The 19,289-nt window shown below is 40.9% G+C and overlaps 3 protein-coding genes across 9 annotated transcripts in view; all 3 read left to right on the plus strand.

The window, feature by feature from the left end:
* Positions 1–18: 18 nt before the first annotated feature.
* Positions 19–1,420, plus strand: LOC108030771 (uncharacterized). The gene is made up of 2 exons (XM_017103823.3): positions 19–252; positions 652–1,420. The coding sequence occupies exons 1-2, from the start codon at positions 90–92 to the stop codon at positions 1,362–1,364; spliced, it is 876 nt and encodes a 291-aa protein (XP_016959312.1). The 5' UTR covers positions 19–89; the 3' UTR covers positions 1,365–1,420.
* Positions 1,421–1,952: 532 nt separating this feature from the next.
* LOC108030820 (zinc finger protein 431) lies at positions 1,953–3,721 on the plus strand. Of its 3 annotated transcripts, none has more exons than XM_017103931.3 (3): positions 1,953–2,077; positions 2,201–2,307; positions 2,627–3,721. In XM_017103931.3, the coding sequence occupies exon 3, from the start codon at positions 2,631–2,633 to the stop codon at positions 3,576–3,578; it is 948 nt and encodes a 315-aa protein (XP_016959420.1). In that variant the 5' UTR covers positions 1,953–2,077; positions 2,201–2,307; positions 2,627–2,630; the 3' UTR covers positions 3,579–3,721. The 3 variants fall into 3 exon arrangements, with proteins under 3 accessions (XP_016959420.1, XP_016959421.1, XP_016959422.1); XM_017103932.3 differs by having other exon boundaries at positions 2,237–2,307; XM_017103933.3 differs by lacking the exons at positions 1,953–2,077; positions 2,201–2,307 and adding an exon at positions 2,440–2,528.
* A 1,316-nt stretch (positions 3,722–5,037) lies between these two features.
* Positions 5,038–19,289, plus strand: part of LOC108030818 (receptor-type guanylate cyclase Gyc76C) — a 40,187-nt gene continuing 25,935 nt past the window's right edge. Inside the window, exons 1-2 of one of the 5 annotated variants that reach the window (XM_017103926.3) lie at positions 5,038–5,130; positions 9,373–9,661. The gene's annotated coding sequence lies outside the window, so the exon portion shown is untranslated. Of the gene's footprint in view, positions 5,131–8,520; positions 8,911–9,372; positions 9,662–19,289 lie in introns of those variants that run through there. The other 4 variants (XM_017103925.3, XM_017103928.3, XM_017103927.3 and 1 more) reach the window with 4 other exon arrangements.

The raw sequence follows: 19,289 nt of genomic DNA on the forward strand, positions 1-19,289 counted from the left end.
TAAAGCTGTCAACTTTTATTTTCATTCACTTTCAACTTTTTCACACGAAACCTGCTCGACCTGCTCGATTGTTGTTTTTATAACCACACATGTTATTAGCACACAACACAAATTCGGGAATCATGTTCGAAAGCATAAGTTTTCTGTTCCTATTCGCCCTGGCCTTCGTGGCCTGGGTCCTGCTCTGTTTCCAGCATGTGGTCCAGACCCAGACGCGTGGCTCCTCCGATTTCCGCGTGGAACTCTACACAGGTGAGAACCCCAGGCCAGTTCATTTAAGTAAATAATTGTGTTGGGAGTGGTAAAAAAAATCAGTTATCTTTATTAGCAGAATTATATTTAACTGACTAGAGGTGAATGATCTGAAAATTGAAAATGTATCAGTTCTATTCTATTCAATTCTATATTCTTAACGCAGTCAATGGGTTATTTTTACATTAAACAAATAATCAAAATGAACTATTTTTTAAAATATAATAAAAAATGGTTAAATACATAAATAATTTTAAATAAGTAAGTAACGTAACTATGGTTAATTACAGTTTTTTTATGTTAAAAATAAACAAATTTTAAAGATATTCACTTCCTTACATCAAGACACTTGATTACCGGGAGTTATTTTCGGCGCAGTTTTAAATGCTTTTCTTGTAGAGCGCCCTGGGATTACGTTTGAGCCGCAGCTGTGCCACAGTTCCTCAGTGCAGGGTCCCTCCGGAGGCGCCTACGAGTTCGCAAAGAGCTTCGGGGTGATCTTCGCCATGACCTTGGGCCTGTCCAAGCTGCTCCAGCTGGCGGAGGTGCAGGTCAGGAGCTATCTCAAGTGTCGCGATGCCCTGCCCGCGCGGTCTGCGACCCAAGCTGAGGAACTTGCCCATGAGCAGCCGAACCCATCGAATCCCTTTCGGCTGAACCACAACGAGGAACTGAAGGAACAACTCAGTATCCTGCAATCGCAGTGCCTGGTCATGCGTGAGCTCCTCCAAGAGCTGCGGGACAGCAGCAGTTCCAGTAGTTATGGGAGTGCCGAGTCCGGAAAAGAGCACCAGATGCTCCAACCCTCCGAGGAACCCATAGTACTGTGGAAGCGATCGGACTCCATAGCCGAAGTGTCCGGATCATCGCCCGCAGCCGCTCGATCGGCCAACTCCCAGCCAGGCCAGAACATCTTCATCAGCAATAGCCACATCCACATCAACTCAAGCTTTTATCTTACGGAAAATCGCGTGAACGTCGACCTGTGCCGGCAGGCATCGATGTACACCAGGAAGCAGAGCGAGTTCCTCCAGGTGTACGGCCAGTACATCACCGGACCCAAGGAGCGGCCCATGCTAGCGGGGATGCGATGCAACAACATCCTCATGTGATAACCCAAAATCCTCTATTAAACTCTTAATAAACATAGTTAATAGACCCTCTTGAAGCTATTTTGTTTAACAATTAAAATACACCAGAGGGTTCAATATGTTACAACATGTTGGCATATTGGGAATCGGAAGTACACTGCAGATGACTCGGAAAAGATTGAGGAGCATCCGCCCCACTAGAAGAAAGCTTCAAAATACTTATTAAGATAAATAAAGAATTCCTTTTTACATTCCTCTTATTTTTATTGTTTGTGCACCAGCAGATTCGTCTCTTTTAAATTGCTTCAATTTTCCGCGCCTTGATAGTAACATGTTACATGCATTGCGGGTAAACTTGGAAACCTTCTGTCACACTTAAAATAAGATTGTTCGACAAGTAAAACTCCTAGCCGATCTGAATACTAACTTAAGACGGTACAATATAAAGCACGCGTAAACGCATGGGAATATATACTAAATCGTATTAAGTGTGAACAATATGTTTTGTTAGGCTCTGTACTTCAGTGTGTACTTTTTATTAAGCACCGATAAGACAGCAGACATCGATTACAGTGTGAACTCGATTGCACTTGAATATAAAAAGAAGACGGGAACAGCGCTGCACATATTTAAATTAGTAAAGAACTAATAAAGTTAAACTACACTTACACACTACTGCGCTTCCAAGCCGAACTTATAAAGTCTTAATTTGTATGCCGATATAATTCCATTAGGTAACGTTTTCCATTAGACATTATGTGCAAGAGGGATAAGCTGTCAGGACTTCCACATATACTTTTTATGTTGATTTGTGCATCGTAAATCTGTTCAATGCTGAAATAATAATAACCCAATAGTCTTGGCGATGCCTACGTTTACCTGGATGATTTCAGTATTCCCAAGTAATAAAAGATGCAGCTGTCGGAATACCCTTCACTTCTGGAGGCGCCGGTACCTGAACCAGGTGAATATTTTTTGGGACACATTTAAGTAGCTACTTTTATTTTACGACCTTCATAAGTACCCTGCGAATTATGAACCATGATCATATATAAGTCCGGTGTCAGGCCTTTTAAAACACAACGAAATCAACTCTTGCGGTCTTCACGTCGTTACAGACCAAATTGTGCTGTGCCCATTGTCACCTGTTCTCATATTTCAGCATAAGGGATCCGATTGAGGACCGTACGTGCTTATTTTCTGGAACTAACTTTCTTAATCTTAAGTTAGGACCAACGTATGACTTTTTGCAAAATCAAATAATATGTTTGGTATGTTTTCAGATCGATGGAGTCGTCAATTTGTCGTGTTTGCTTGGGAAACTCCACAAGAATGGTCAACATTTTGGATGCGACGCATGAATCGGGCATGTCCATCGCAAGCATGATTTCCAAGTGCACTGACCGCAGAGTTGAGAAAGACGATATTCTGCCCAAAACCGTTTGCCCGTCCTGTCTTGAAGATGTGAAAAACGCATTCGAGATTATTGAAACTTACGAGAGAAGCGACCAATTCTACAGATTCTTCAACGATCTACAGGAAGAGGAACGCGAAAACGAAGGTTCCGGTTGTTCCGACGAAGACATGATTAAAGACGGCGAATGCAATGAAGACAATCACCAAGCAAATAGCTTTGGAACAGATGCGCAGGAGAGAATCGAGCGGACTGAAGATGATTTAGAATCGGAAGATTCTAACGATGATTTCGACGACGACGATTCTGAAAATGACAAAGACTATGCCCCAGACCTTGATGACAGTGATTCTAAAGCCGATGATAATCGGCTTTCTAAGGAAAAACGCCGGTTCCAGTGTTCCCAATGCTCGAAGAGTCTTACAACTAAGCAAAGTCTAGAAAGACACTTGCAAATACACAAAGCAGAGGGAACCTTCAAGTGCACGCAATGCGTGAAAACGTTTAGGAAGGACTCACATTTTCAGGCGCACATGAGAGCTCACACTGGAGAACGCCCATATAAGTGTTCCCACTGCTCAAAGACGTTTCCATTTAACAAGAGCCTCAAGAACCACATGCTAGTGCACACAGGAGAACAACAATTTAAGTGTTCTCACTGCTCGAAGGCCTTCATAGATTCAGCTTGTCTTAAAGCACACTTGCAAACACACTCAGGAGAAACACCGTTCCAGTGTTCCCTGTGCTCAAAGAAGTATCCAAATAAACAAAATCTTGCTAGACACATGCGGTCCCACACGGGAGAACGTCCCTTTCAGTGATTGCACTGCCCAAAAACTTATGCCCATAACTCACATCTTCTGATTCACCTACGCACCCACACAGGAGAACGGCCGTTTAGTTGCACCCATTGCCCAAGGACTTTTATTCGGGGCACGCATCTTCAGGCGCACTTGCGAACCCACACAGGAGACCGTCCCTTCAAGTGTTCCCAGTGCCCGAAGGCTTTCAATCAGCATTCCGGTCTAAGCCTGCACTTGCGAACCCACACGGGGGAACGACCATACAAGTGTTCCCAGTGCTCGCAGAGCTTTGCTTTTCGAACAAATCTTAAGCGACACATGATGAAGCACACAGGAGAGCGACCTTTTGAGTGTTCTCATTGCTCAAAAGCCTTTGCGGAAAAATCCACTCTTCAGTTCCACTTACGAACCCACACAAATGAAAAACCATTCAAGTGTACCCAGTGCTCAAATAGTTTCAGAGGGAGGTCGGCCCTGTCCCGTCACCAGCGAACCCACACTGGAGAGCGACCCTTCAAGTGTTCCCAGTGCTCGATGGCCTTTGCGTTTCAGCCAAACCTCAGGCGACACATGCTGACGCATGAAGGAAAGAAATCTTTCCAGTGCACCCACTGCCCAAAGACTTTGTCCCGGAAGTCTACTCTGCAGGAGCACTTGCGAACCCACACAGGAGAACGTCCATTCAAGTGTCCCCAATGCTCGGCAGCTTTTAGACAAAAAAGCACTCTTGCGATGCACTTGCAAACGCACAAAAAGGGGCGAAAGAGAACATTTAAGTGCTCCCATTGCTCAATGAAGTTTACCAGGAACTCCTACCTCAATCAACACATGCTAACGCACGCAGGAAAAAATTTCAAGTGTACCGAATGCGCGAAGAGCTTTCGGACTAAATATCATCTACAGCGACACATGAAAATGCACCCGGAAGAGTAGTTATTTAAAAGTTCTGAATACTCGAAATCGACAATGAAACAACTTGTTTTTTAAATTGTATGATTTGATTACAAAGAAAAATTTTTAATTTCTTGCATTGATGTTATTTTCTAACAGCGGCAGAGAAACGGCAGCGCCACTGCGGCAGAAAGGGAAAACAGAGTCTGGGAAGGTGGAGCGCCCTCTATGAATGGACGGAAAGGCTCCTCTTGACTTCGGTCATGTTTGCGCCTTCGCTTTTATTCACCAATTCCGGAGACTTCAATCTAGGACACGAACCTTTCATCGATAGGTGGCTACCTAACGAGCCACTTATCTGAAAGAGAAAAGAGGGACCTGTGAGTTTAAAAATAAAAAACTTATAAATTATTAGGTATACCTTTTACTTATGTTATTAGTTTTACTTCTGTTAGTTTCATTACTCTCCTGCAGTAGCGATGACAAAACATCGATAGTCGCCACAAACATCGATGTGTCCGAAAGTTCGCAAACATCGATGCACCGATGATTCCACCGATGTTTCCATCCACCTCTCCTTTCAAATTTCATTCTACTTTCTCCACCGAATGTCAAAACGGACGGAAGCGGAAAACGGAAGGCGCGGACGAGTCTCGCAGCCGAAGCGGCAAATTTAAAAGTACGTTGCGCAGATCGAACTGTTCGTTAAGCGGTGTGGACTAAAACGAAGCAAGGCAGAAGCAGTGTGAAAGCCAGTGACTGTGAACGAAATGATAGCGGGCGAGGCGCCGCAGCGCTAATTGCGTTCTGATTTGCTCCTCGAAAACCAGACACTTGCACACTCGGCGGCACGGCACCCACACGATCGCACTGGCAGAGTGCAGAGTGATAAAACAAATGCACAACCGCAAGGCACGTCGGAAAAGTTTCACAATGCAAAGGCGGCCCATGCATAAAAACGTCCGATTTGGCGCTCTTTGCACTTGTCACGTCGTTGGAAAAGCAGCGACAGAAGCAAATAAAAACAAAGCGCCTTGCTCTCCGCCTTGTTTTTGTTTGGGCCGCCGCTCACGCACTTTCGTCGCTTCGCTCGCACACGCACAAACTTGCATTCGGTCCCGTCTCGCTGCATTATCACAACTGGTCACCCGCCCCCAGGCAGGGTTGCCACCCCCCCGACAAAGTTGCACCATGGGCGGTTTTACCCTGAATCCGTTTGCTTTTCGGGTGTTTTGCCGCTTTTGGCTTGAAAAGTCTAAAAATAGCGGGGCGCGACTGATAAAACGATCGCTCTCTCCGTCCTCGCTCTTCCATGTGTGTCTGTACGTTCGTAGGGGTGTTCTTCCGAGGGTGTGTGTGCAACAAGTGAGGCCTCTTTACTGCCTGGCTGTGGCGCAAAGTCTTAAAGGGCGCCGATTGGAGACGGCCACAGGTAGATTTGCTCCACATAAATCAAGCATAACTAGTCGGGAAGCTGGCGACAGAGTATTCTCAGCACTTCGATTTATTTGTTAAGCCCCTTTTAGCAAAATAAAAAGAAAGTATGTGACACGAAAACTGAATTTCTGTGGCACCTCCGACCCAAAAAGCTTGGACATATGTATGCCCGGAAGGAAAAGTGTAAAAATAACTTTATTCAATTCAATACAAATTTTTCTTGTAAATTTGACCCAATAATTTGGTGGAAACTTGAAAAATTTTAATATTTTTCGATTTTCTTAGAAATTAAATTGGCTTTCTCAATAACGTACTCAAGAAACGCATTGAAATTTTGGTTTTTGTAAACCCAAAAAAAAGTGCCATTAATGTGGCCCTATCCAATTTACCCTAATATAGGACCACTTTGCCACTTGGGAAAGGTTTTTTGCCTTTTACACAAAGAAGCTTAGTGCCGCAGGATAACATAATGTATGAGTTGCTCAGAGTGCTCATTGTTTTCGAAGCTCATTTTTTAGATGTTTTTTTGATAGTTAGTGGTTTGAGTCCCGCTGAACACCAAAGGACCAAATTGATCCCAAAAATTTGATCGTAGGTGTAGTCCTATTTTCACGCACACTTATTAATTGAAACCCAACGATTGCTTTTGGGTCTTAATAAAAAGGTCTTTATAAACAGTATTGTCCTCACCCCTTAACCTAGTTGATGTCCCTTCCAAACTTGTTACTTTTAAGCCCTCCTTTAAAGCTTACCTTAGACTAATCCACTCCCACAAATACGCATAGGTTTAACGCCCACACTATATTTTTTTATAATAAAGTAAAATAAATTAAATTGGACTTGGTGTACTTATGCACTTTTTTCTTAAACCTTATCATTTTCAAGCAAATATATCAAATTATTAGTAACGAATGAATATATGTAGCTCAAAAGACGGAATTTTTATTTATGCAAATTCAACTGAACTTTTTTTATGAACTATATAAAAAAATCAAAATAAATAAATAGGACATGGCACGTATACATATGTATTAGCAAACATTTTTACTTTATATTTTCTTTTGTATGTAGCTTCATGTCGTATGTTTTTATTGAAGTCATTGCCAGTGTGCCAATTAAATAACAAAAATAGTTGGTTTTCAAATAAATTCTTTGTGTGGACGACGTCTCTGGGAATAGGAATTTGATTAGATATGCTCATCTTTGAAGAATAAGCGTATTTGTGGATTTCAGGACTTTATCCCACTGTAACATTGAGTCATCCAACAAGTTGTTGTTCTGGGCCGATTTTTCTATTACTTCTTTCTGCTCGTTCTCGCGCTCTTTGTTTTCCTGTTTCTGCCGCCTTATGCATAAATTACATTTTCCTTTTGGACTTTGTCAGATTTATTTCGCACCTTTTTAGCGAAAAGTTTCCAACGGAAATTGTCAACAGAAATTGAAAAACTCCCATGTAAATACTCCGCATCGCACACACGCACGTCCAAGTGGAATGAGCACCCACACACTGGCACACAGGGCAGCGCTTAATAAAGATTAACGCATTTCTTATCAAGCGGTGATAGCGAGCAAGAAGATGGAGAGAGCCAGAGCGAGAAAGAGCGAGCCTGGCTTTTCGCACACGGATGGGACGGGGAGGCAGCGGGACAGGGGCAGAGCGCAGTGAGCAGTGATATCTTTCCTCTGCCTGATTAGCAGCGTCTAGTTTTTCTCGTGTTATTTATTTGTTTTCTGGCCCCCGCCGCTCCCTCTCTCTCATCCTCTTCCTCGCAGCAGCCGCCTACGAACGTCGACGCTGCCTGCTTTATTTTCGCGCCGCTGCTGATAAAATAAAGAACAATATTAATTTAAGTTTAAAAATAGAATTCGCTGCAGATGCCCATTGCATGAATGTGTGCGAGCGAGAGAGGTGATCGTGAGAGAACTGATTTCCCTCTCTGACCGCTCTCTCTCCCTCTCTCAGCACACACATGTTGATCCGCAGCGGCAGCGTCAATTAGCGAGAGAGAGAACACATAAGAAATCATCTCTGAGAGAAGAGCCGAACGGAGCATGCAAATCAGTGATGCCAAGAGAGGGGAGTAAATCGTTGGTGAACAATACCTACTGGTTAGGAAATAAAAGGGTTTTATTTGGGCTCCCACAATTTTGACTTATTTAAGGTCTTTAAAAGGCAAAAGGAATGTGAAAATCTTAGTTTTCGTACTATAAATTAGAAATAAGAGAGAACCGAAAATTTCTGTTAATGCTAAGAACCCAGATTCCCATTAAAAAATCATAGCGTCGTTCTATCCACCATCCACAAAGTTTTGCCATTCCGAATATTTCCCGGGTGGACCCTTTTATGCGATAGTTAGGCGATGTTTTTTCGGTGCAGCTCTGAGTTCTTCTTCTTGTCAATCGATAATGGGAGGCCCAAAGTCAACTGGTTAGATTGGCCAGATCAGTTGTTGTGCCCTGTCGGAATCGGAGATTCACATTTTTGAAAAGATCTCAACCGTTTCGAACGGATTTATTCCATGGGCAGGGAAAAAATCCTGATTAATAAGTAAGTCAGAAGTAGCTGGAAAAGGCCGAAGCGACATCTCTGGGGAGCATGCGGTGTCGCTCGCCCCATTTTCGTTGGGGGCTTTCAGTATTATTCTATTCGCCTGCGCTTCAAGTTGTTTTTCGGATCGCCAAGCCGCGTGCGCCCCACTCACGCTCTCGCACTCACACGCACACAGGGAAAACGATATTATGCATATGTATGTTTAATATATATTTTTCTGATTGGATTGGGGCAAAAACAAAACCCAACGAGTGCGAAAAAGGTGAAAAAAGCAAAAAGCCGAATAGCATTTCGAATATTCTGTGCGGTTTGTGCTAATAATTATTATTGAATGAAAAACAAATTCCGCCAAATGTGTTAACAAGCGTGTTCGCAGTCGCAGCCGCAGCCGCAGCGCCACAAAGTTTACAACAATACGGGGAAAAAACGAAGAAATAACGAAAACTGGAATTTGTGATAATTGTTTTTCGGGTGAGTGAGCGAGAGGGAGAGAAGTTCAAAGATAACAGATTTGTTTCGGGTCCCTGATAAGCCAACTCCCAATTCCAAGCGCACCTTTACCGCAACCACGGAATTCGCTGAACAGCAGAAAAGTGTAATTTTGGGGAACCGAGTATCGGTGTGGGAACGTTGCCCACTCTGCTTTGCATTTCGAAAACCATATTTAAAAAATCGTAACACATTACAATTTAAACATTTCTCCTCTGATCTATCGGCCATTGTTCTTCCAGATTCTTCGCTGTAATCTCTCTCTCTCTCTTGGGAACGCGATGCATTTCTCTTTTATGCTCTCTTTTCGCAACCATTTCCCTTTTCGTGAAATTTACCGCTACGATATTAGTTAGTTTTTCACTCTCTCCCACTCTCTCTCTACGTGCAACAACAACAGCGCGCGATGAAATGTATATTAACCACAATATTTTCCATATGCAGAGCGAACGCGAGTAAATAGCAACCACAGTAACAAAAAGCACAAAGTGAACAATCGTTAAACAACCAAAAAGCAAGCCAATTAGAAAAATAAACACAGTGCAAAAACCCAACAAGAAACAGGAGAGTAGAAAAGGAAACGCGGAGATCGTGGAAAACAAAAAGTTTATCTAACTGTAAATCCGAGCGCCAACGTGGGAGGCATCCGAAGCGAAAACTGCGGATAAACGGGCAGAGCGAGAAACGAGCGATCTCTGGCAAAAGCTGCTGACAACCTACAAGGGCAGTCCGTGTAAGTAACCCTCTTCTTTATCGAGAACCCCTCAGAACCCCGCGGAACCGCACTGGAAAGAAACTACATATGTTGCATAACTCATGCTTAAGGAAGGGCAAGTTTTATTTTCGCTACCCAAAATATCTCTCGAATAACTAAACACCTTTGAAATACTTATAAATGTGGAAATGATTTATCCCGGGGCCCACTTCTTAAAACACGTAAATTCACTGTAAAGTTTACTGACTAACACGAAAACCTATTTCTACAGAATTATAAAAGATGTTTTATAACAAAAAACGTAATTTACTTTAAACAGTTGTACAAAACCTATACAGGATTAAAAATGGTGCATAAAATGTACTTGATGTATTTTAAATCTCAATGAAAATACTTGCAAATATGACTATTATTTCAGTCATTGATCAATGATTTCGACTTATAAATTTATGTATGTAGATATAGGCGATTAAATGCCTTCGAATTAAATTTCCGGTGGCAGTTGTCCTTGCAATTTGTTTTCCGGAAACCAGTGTTTTTTGGTAATTGAAAATCGAGCCGAATAATGGCACGGATGCGAGAGCGGTGTCCGTGGCGGAGTCAATGCAATGAAACCCAAACACTTCGGTCAATTCAGTGGGGACCAGCGACCCTTGCTCCTTCTCGAATTTTCCTGATTTTTACCGCCACGCAGTGCACGGAGAAGTCGATAAAAGTTGGCCACTAAAATGCCGGCGATGAACCGCAACAAGTTGGCTTTTCCTATCGTTCTGTGAGAGCTCGGTGGGGGAGTGCTCAAATTGCCAATGTGGCTTCAAGCGCTTCCCTCCACCTCTTTCAGACTGCCTCGCCTTTAGAGATACTTCCTAACGATTCCATTTGCGTTTTCTGGTCGAATTAAATTTTTATGGTGTGGAAAAGTTGAGAAAAAGTAAAACGTTGTACTGCATTTTTTGGATTTTTCGAATGTTTACATTATTCTCGGTTTGCTATGAAATTGAAATGTTCGATATGTCTGAAAGCGTTCTATTAATACATAAGTTTGTGTATTTATAGTGGGGCGCTCGCTATTTGCCCATGAGTGTGTGAGCTTGTGGGTGGTGGGTGTAATTGACAGCTTCCTCGAGACCTTACAGAATATTATTTTTGGCAACTGGCAGATACGCAAAATGTTCATAACTTGAACTTTGAATTGGATTTTTTCGGGTATCTGTTCTGTGTCAACATGTGCCCAGAAATACAAATGTTTCCCCCACAACCATGCTGTTTGCTTGCAAAATATTAAGTAATAAATACGTTCGACTCCTTACTTCTGGCTTCAAAGCCAACCCTGCCGTCGTCTCTACCAGTCAGATTGAGCAGGTGTTTTCGGTTATTCATTTATAAAGTGTGGGTATTTATTTATTTAAGTTTGGGTAAAGTCTTAACCTATTGCGGAATTCTGATTCGGAGTATATTATGATAAAAGGAGGAATTTAATTCATTTGAAAAAACCTAAATTTTCACGTTTTTTGTTTTTAAAGTCATCATTTTTCTATTTTAACGATTCTCATTTACTTGCATAGTAAACCAAACCTAGCGTATTTTCTATGAACCAAAATCTCTCTATAGTCGCGTCCGCCAATATGAATGTACAAACTAAAATATATTTTAAGCAGCATTTGTTTAGTCTTTTCCTGGTTGTTGTTTTCACAAAGCGCCAAACTTTAAGTTTAAATATAGAATGGCCTGCAGAAGCTCTGGAGCAAACAACTTGTGTTTGTAATTAGTTTGAATTTACTTCTCAGGCATACGAAGTTGTGGCAAGGGAATTATGCTTCCTAATTAGGTGGAACCCAAACATAATTAAAACAGTTTTAAGTTTCGAAGTATAAGTAGAAAACTATTTTCCTGCAGCCTAGCACATTTTGATAAACAACTAAACTATATTTTTCGGGAAATTTAAAAAGAGATTTGCAGCGAACATATTCTGCGTGGGATGACATAGCAGTAGTAGTGCAATCTTGAATGAATATCGCTCCTAGAATGTGTTTGACCAAATTTGTCTTCTGCTTCGTTTTTATATTTTGTTGTACGTGTATGTATTTTCGCTAAAACCGCAAAAAGTTTTGCGGTTCGGCCACGACGCAATCTTATCATCTAATGTTCTAAAAATAGAGGCAACAACTACGCCAGAATGGATGGGCCATCGTCAGTACCGTCCCTGAGCGGGCCTCTGGAACTTGGAGCGAAAATTGTCGCCCAACCTTTTTCAGTTCTATCTCGCTATCTATCTCTATCTCTAGCTGTGGCTTTATTCGTGTGTGTAAAAATAATATGTGGCCTGGGCGTATCTCTATCTGAGTATCTGTATCTGTACCTTTATCTGTCTGTATCTGTGTAGTATCGCTTGGTCTATACAGCAGCATTGTATCTTTTTGCGAATTTCGCTAGCAACAAAAATTGTATTTTCTTCTTCTTAGCTGTGAATTTTGTACTTTTCTTGTTTTTTTAGAGCGACCGTGTGATCATTTAGCGTCCTGCTAATTCAATTTGAGTCTTCTGTTCTTGGATGGAATGCCTGTTTTTAAAAGTGTATGCGTGAATGTTTTGAAAGCTTTCGAGCACCTAATGGTTTTTGGATGCCCAGATTCTGTGTTAAAGGGAATATAATAAGATTTTTCTGAAAAACATAATGTTTACGGATAGAAATCGAATGATTACATTGACCACGTTAAAATACTTTTTGTTTCTTTTTTATTTTCAATTATGGGACTTTTTCCTAGAAACGAAAAACGTCTGAATCCCTTACATATGTATAAATATTCCCATCAAAAATACATAACAAAAATGTCAACTGTGAAGAATAAATTTCACGCCTATAATCAAATTAGAAGTAATATACTAAATGAATCTAATAAAACGTATCGATTTTTTTTCAATAAACTAAAAAACAAGGCAAGCCACAGTGTCAGGGTCAAATAGTTGGTGTTGTTTAAAAGTGTAAGGTTTAGGAAGATTTAAGAAGTAATTACGAGGCTAGTAATTAATGAAATTTTTACGGAATTATTAAACTTTTCATACTGGAATCTTTATAGTTCTGCAACAAAAATTTGAACTGCGAAACATTTTGGCATTTTAAGTGCCTACAGTCTTAACTGCATAGATGTACTTTCTTATTTATCAGAGCATCTTAGCTGCGATCACACCTTGCAAAATTACTGTCACTTTGTTTAACTATCCATTTATGACAAACGAGCAAAAAAAAGGAACACGCCAAATATTTTTCCTTCACAATTTTCTTTGCTGTCAAGCCTGATAAGTTTTTCGCGCGTTGCTGAAGTAATAAACAGAAATCGGGAAAAAATAAGGAGCAGTGTCAGAAACAAATAAGAAATTGATTGAGAGTGTTGCTGTTGTGTAAAAATTTCCACAGCTCGTATCAATGTTTGTAGCTGAAATAATAAAAAATTCCACAAGTCTTGAGGAAAGAAGTCGCTGGCCTCTTTTTATTTTAAAGAAATATTATTTGGCCTATCAGTTAACAGGGGATTGTGGTTTTTTAATAGCTGTGTTGGCCAGTTGGCAAAAACCAATTGTGTTTGCGTATTAAAATTTCACGTTTTACCGTGGGATGTGTAGCAAAAATTCCACTATAAATAGACACTTGGAAGTCGTTGGCACTGCATAAATTAGATATAACATGGCAGACTCCCGGTGACCATGGCCATATCATTGGCAGCGCCTCGGCTCAGTTCAACAAAGCAACAAAGGAGGACGCCAGCTGTCTGTTAGTTTTCTGAGAGTCCTCAATATCCTTGTGCCAGTAATTAGATTTGCATATATGCAAATTCGCCAGAAGAAAGCTTGAGATCTCTTGACTCCTTTCAGTAATTGGCGGCCCAGGACGCAAGCCTTCCTTCTTTGGCATTTTGCTAATTGTTTAGAGTTTTAGTGGCTGCACCATGATGGATTAGTGGGTATTATGAACAGAGTGAATGCAATTTGCATAGCATTGTATAATTAGTTTGTGGTGTTTGTGCAATAATGCTCTAATTGAGGCACAAAATATTCAGAACGGAGTGTGTACATTGTGGGTACTTGTCAGTCCTGCACTTTCAACTGTTTAAATAGGCTTGCTTATTGACTAATTTTATAAATGCACATTAGTTTGGTTGTGTTTTTCAAGTCCACGATTAGAATTCTTTGTTTCAATTATATTCGAAATGATGCCAAATATATGTAAAAATTAGTATATGTCACTAAAGCCAGTATCCAGTCTGCGTTTTAGCTCGTTTTACGCATAAGTCGACATTATGCCAGCAACCAGTGCAACAAAAGCCGCCACCGCCGTGACAACAACCATATGGAGCATTACGTCAATGGGACCGACAAGGGCATAAGCCTCCTCCTTCTGTGCTGGCAGAGCGTGAAATGAGCGAACCCAAAATGCAGCGATTTTCGTTGTCCCGGCGACCGACCAGCCGAGTTCCCTCTTGATTTCCGCCACTCTGCTCCGCCGTTCGACTATATCGTCCGCTTTGGAAGCCACTCATTCATGGGACCGTGGTAATGTACGCCGCACCAAAACCGCCCACAGATGAGGGCCTAAAAACCGGGGAGATCGATGAAGCCCCTGGATCTAGGCAGCGCATTGTTCAGCGCTATTCGAAAGCAGTTTAAGTGGTACAATTGAAAACGTTTTATTAGCCATTTATTTGAACACTACAAAATACCATCTTTAAAACTACAGCATATCTTCTGTGCGTTGTTTAAGCATTACCTGCCCATAATGTCCTCTTTGAATAACATTTAGTTTAATTTTTACAAAACTTGAATGTTTTGTTTTTGTTTATTTCAAAGCTCAGAAAAAAATCCAGTTGTGATTTATTTTTGAACTGAGCTTTGAGACAACATTGATTGACACTTAACTCGAGTCAAACCGCAGTTGCGCATCTTTGTTCTTCCACCAATTAGGACCTACATTTTGCGTCAAATATGTTTCTAAAAGGCACCATTCAGCTCTTACCACATGTGTCCCGGGGGAAAACTTGACGCTACCAATGTACAGATTGTTGTTTGTATCGTGGCAAGCGCAAAATGAAAGAACGCTGATTTATGCATTGATAATTCACTCATACACCTCCCAATTTAGAACTTTCCATGTCAATGAAGCTATAATTGAAGGTCTCTGAATGGAGCTCAATCAAAAAGTCATATTGATTTAAGAAAAGTAATTGGTTAATGTAATTATTTGAATAGAATTAAATCTTTTTGGTTATATTTCCTTCATCGCGTTCAACATCAATCAGAAAGTTTCCTCCAGCTTTTAAAAAGTGTTAGAAGTAGTCAATAAATTAAGAATCATTTCAACTTAGAACTGGGGTTCGTGATAGGTAAACCAATTTTAAAAACTGTATCGTGTCTTTTATTTGTATCTTTGTTGGAGACTGGCTTGTTGTTTATAATTAACACTCAGAGTCATACAAATCAGAATTCCACAGAGGCAAACCCATTTAAATTTTTCCGAATTATTCAAGTGTGAACAATTATGAAAAATCGTCACTTTTTTAATAGCCAAGAGGGAACCCAAACGCAGCACCCATATAGTAAGCGTTGACAAAAAAGTTGGTGAAACGGAAACGAGGCTAAATTAATTTTGTACGCATTTCTGTGGTCTCCCAAAAGTTGGGAGTAATTTGATTTGGCCAATGGAAAAGCTTTTTTGCTGCTTTTGTTTCATGGCATTACTCCTGCGGGACATGACATGTCACAAGTGCCAGAGGAGGACGCAGACAAAAGACCATTGAAACACAATCAGTAGACTGGTGCAAGAATGCTCTATGGTGGTATTAACTATAGTTGTTCGTTTGTTTGTTTATTCACTTATGCCCAATTATGCGGGAATTTCCCAGTCATGCACTTATGTCAAATCGAGCAAAAAGAGTGACATCTCCTTTAAGTTTTGCTGACAGCTTATCATAACTTCATAACTAAATTGTAAGCCAAAGCAATCACAAATACCAAAATATTTTCAATGAAGCAATAAATATTTCAACGTCAACTAAGCTCACTACTGGCCTTTGAGCCAAGTTTTATACACTTTTTCACGGTCGAAAGCTGCGGTGGAAAATTCATATGAAAGGTTGGCCAAAAAGGCTACCGAAAAGCGATGCAAACGCAAAATCAAGGTCAGTGCACTTCATTGGCCAAGTTCAAAGCTCGGATCTGTCTGGTTCGATAGTTTATGTACCACAACGCGACAATGCAAAAGTCAATATTGTGTTTTAGAAAATATAAAAACAGTGACGTTTTTAGTAGTATCATTCAAATAAATGTTTAAAAAATATACTATAATTTGTGCAATTTAATGTCGACAATCCCCTCGGATAATTTTCCTCTCGCAATTACGCGCTGTTTATCCAAAATCACACAGCTTAAACGCCGAAGTGAGTTGAGATTCCTGGAAATCCGAAAATAATAAACATACAGCTTGACTTGCCCGAAACTGAATTTACATAATTGTAATCTACCCACCACAAGGCTGCTAATCTATTCGCCGATTTGGGCAACATTGTTGCCCTCCGACTTCCCCCGAATCTCACCTCTGGCCAAGGAGGAAACCATTTAAGGGGCCTTTCAACGCCTTTGTCGCCCCGTTCGTTGTGCCGGGGAATTGTTTATGTTTGGGCCCAAAGGCCCGGCACTAAATTATGTTGTTTTAACTTGGCATTAATGGCCCTTTCCGACTGGTTGTTTCTAGGCGCTGCCACAAGACGGTGTCGATTTGACCGGAGGCAGTGTTTTCCCCGCTTCCTGCACCTGCTCCCCTGCTTCCCCGAAAGTGCCGATTGCCAGTTCCTGTCCTAAAGTGCCCTCTGCCACTTTCTTTGGACCACAGTCCCAGCCCCTCATATGCATAAATTAAGTTCCCCAATATGCCGAAAGCAACAGATAAGCTAGTTTGAGGGGGTCGGCTTATCAGTTATACATTTTGTGGATAAGTTTTAGTTTTAATGTTTGATTAATTAGAAACGTTGCCTGTTCGTTCTAGTGATGTAGTGTTAGCGGTATCTTTTTGAAAATGTTATTAATATTATTAGCGAGGGCTTAAACGATAAATTAAGTGGGTCCTAAGTCCGGCCCTTTTACCTAATGGTAAAGCAACACCATTTCAAATTTTTTTTGAATATATTAAAAAGGTTAATAAGACATGTTTAAAGAAATATATGTTAAAATGATCAACTTTTTACTTTTTTTAATAGAATTCCTGCGAAAAGTTGTTCAAGTTTTGAGTTACAATTCGTAAATACCCTTTATTCACATATACTTTATGTTATTCGATTCGTGTTTTGTTAATCCCGAAGCAACCCTCGCTCGCTTTTAAGTTCTTTTTCAGCGAAAGCAAACAATTTTGCAAATATGTCGCATTTTCCTCCGCCCCTTGTCAATCTGCCGTTGGGCCTCGGCTTCCAGGGACGCAAAAAGCGAAACAATTTTCCATGAAAACATGCAAGGAACTCGCCCTTATCAATGTCCGCCTACCTGTAGGGCAGTTTTCCCCGACGACTGATTTTCCGCCTTTCTTCTCTGCGTCTTCGTCATTGGCAATATGTGGGCTTGTCTTGGTCGCAATTTGAGTGTTTTTGTTGAATAAACAAATAAGTAAGTAAAGTAGATTGAAGAAAACGACGCCAGCCAGTCGGTAGAAAGTCCACAAAGGGTTTTCCCACCCCTTTTGGTTCCTGTCTTTGTTGGTCTTAATTTTTGGGCGGGGCTCTTCTATTAGCATTAATCGCCCTCGAAAAAGGGCGGGGGAGCTGCGATGTGCGAGTCAATATGCACACTTCTGGATACCTACCAGTCCGATGTATCCACTCGCCTCCCCCACACATCCCCCATAAATTTACGACTCTGGGAGCTTTTAACAACTGTTTGTCCTGCAATTTCCCACAAAAGGGGGAAAGGACAATTTATTATTATTTTTATGGGCCCTGCGAATTTTTTCCCGTCCCCACTTGGGTGCAGGAAAAGTCAGAAGGCTGGGCGAAGTGTATACTTGGAAAAGAATAACCTGGGATACTGGCACAAAAGTTTTTTAATAACTCGGCTGGTATCCTCTCAGTTTTCTGAAAAACTCAAATGCTCAAGTTTGCTTAGCATACTTTTCTGAGTAGGCGCTGCAGCGCTGCCTGAAAGCAATTAACTCTGCCCCACTCGCCGACTTAATTTGCATCTGTCCGCCAGTACTCCATGTTGTAGGCGTGCTCCCGCCCACGCCGCTGCTCATGTGAGCCCGCGGAAAAAAGGCAGCGCCAGCTTAAACTCAATTTGTCACCGAGCTACATAACCTCCTGTATGGCAGTGGTCGAGCTCGGGAGAGGTGGTGCAGGTTTGGCTAACATGGCTAACATGAATTGATTGTGAATGTCAAAGGGGCCCGTTGCACCGTGACTACCAGGAGTCAAATTTAAATTGGGCGGCAGCAGGAGCAACAGATGAAAGAGTTGCCCCCACATTTTCGACGTGAAAAATCCAACGCTTAGCCAAGGCCTGGCTTGCAGAATGTTTTATAGATACTAGATCAGCGGTCGGCACACAATTTGTTTCTCATTTGTTGTTATTATTTGTTATTTATCGGTGTGGAGCAGAGCACTTAAAGGATATATTTTTTCGCATTTATTTTACATTTGCAATTCAGCTTTAATCGGTGGACCCCTTATATTGGCCCCCTCATTGAAGCTCTTTATAATCCTTGGGATCTCTGTAGTGCGCCATTCTGCGAGGATGCTGCGTTGGCGTTTTTTCTCAATAAAAGCTTGGAAATTATTTTCACTTCCATTTTCTGCTTTATTTTTTTAGCTTTTTGCCTTGTTGATTCAGGCTAATTTGTTGCCACTGCAAACAGTCACTTAATTGACATCGTTAGGGATTATGCGGAGCGGGCTTTTAGAACAAGCAAAGGGTAATTTAAAATGAGAAATTAATAAAAGGTCCAAGGCAGATAAAATATTATTTTTCACATTTTTTAATTGTGAAATATAAGTAATAATATCACAGTGTCTGTGACCTTTCCCTTGAGTGCGGCAACTGCAATTGGCAGAGGGGAATGAAGCAACAGCTTGTGCATCGGAAAAGTGGAAACTGGGGAAGGGAAGAAAATTTCAATGCATCGAGGGAAAATAAAACCCATCAACAGCTGTTCAAAAGCGTACCTTCCAGCTTACCAACATAATTTGTGGCGAATTTGATAAATTTTATATCAATCATTTTATTAGTTTCAATTAAAAAGATTACAATTTCGCGTACTTGTGTAAATTATCGAGAACGTACGTTTATACCCACTTAGTGTAAATAAAAAAAGGAAATATACGTTTTCTGGATTTCTTTTCGCCATTCAGAAGCCTTTTTTTTAGCTCTTTGTTTGATGTAAATGATGGGGTTTTTTGAGCTTTAATTTTCATAATATTGTAATATAATATAAACATGCGCTCGCGGAAGTGCCAAAATGGAAGTCGACATTATTTAGTAAAATGCAAAAATCTGCGAATTCGGGCGGAATATTCTAAGCAATATAAATGTCTTCAATAGAACACAGAAAATATGCAATCGTTCCACTGTATTATAAAAATGATTATGAAAATATTTTGGTTTCAGTCCTGGTTGA

The sequence above is a fragment of the Drosophila biarmipes genome, chromosome 3L (assembly GCF_025231255.1).
Source record: "Drosophila biarmipes strain raj3 chromosome 3L, RU_DBia_V1.1, whole genome shotgun sequence".
Classification (NCBI taxonomy): domain Eukaryota; kingdom Metazoa; phylum Arthropoda; class Insecta; order Diptera; family Drosophilidae; genus Drosophila; species Drosophila biarmipes.

Bases quoted from the DNA above. Each gene is read 5' to 3' on its own strand.
- LOC108030820 (XM_017103931.3), top strand. From the start codon at position 2,631: ATGGAGTCGTCAATTTGTCGTGTTTGCTTGGGAAACTCCACAAGAATG.
- LOC108030771 (XM_017103823.3), top strand. From the start codon at position 90: ATGTTATTAGCACACAACACAAATTCGGGAATCATGTTCGAAAGCATA. The intron at 253-651 runs GTGAGAACCCCA...CTTTTCTTGTAG, and splicing joins CCGCGTGGAACTCTACACAG to AGCGCCCTGGGATTACGTTT.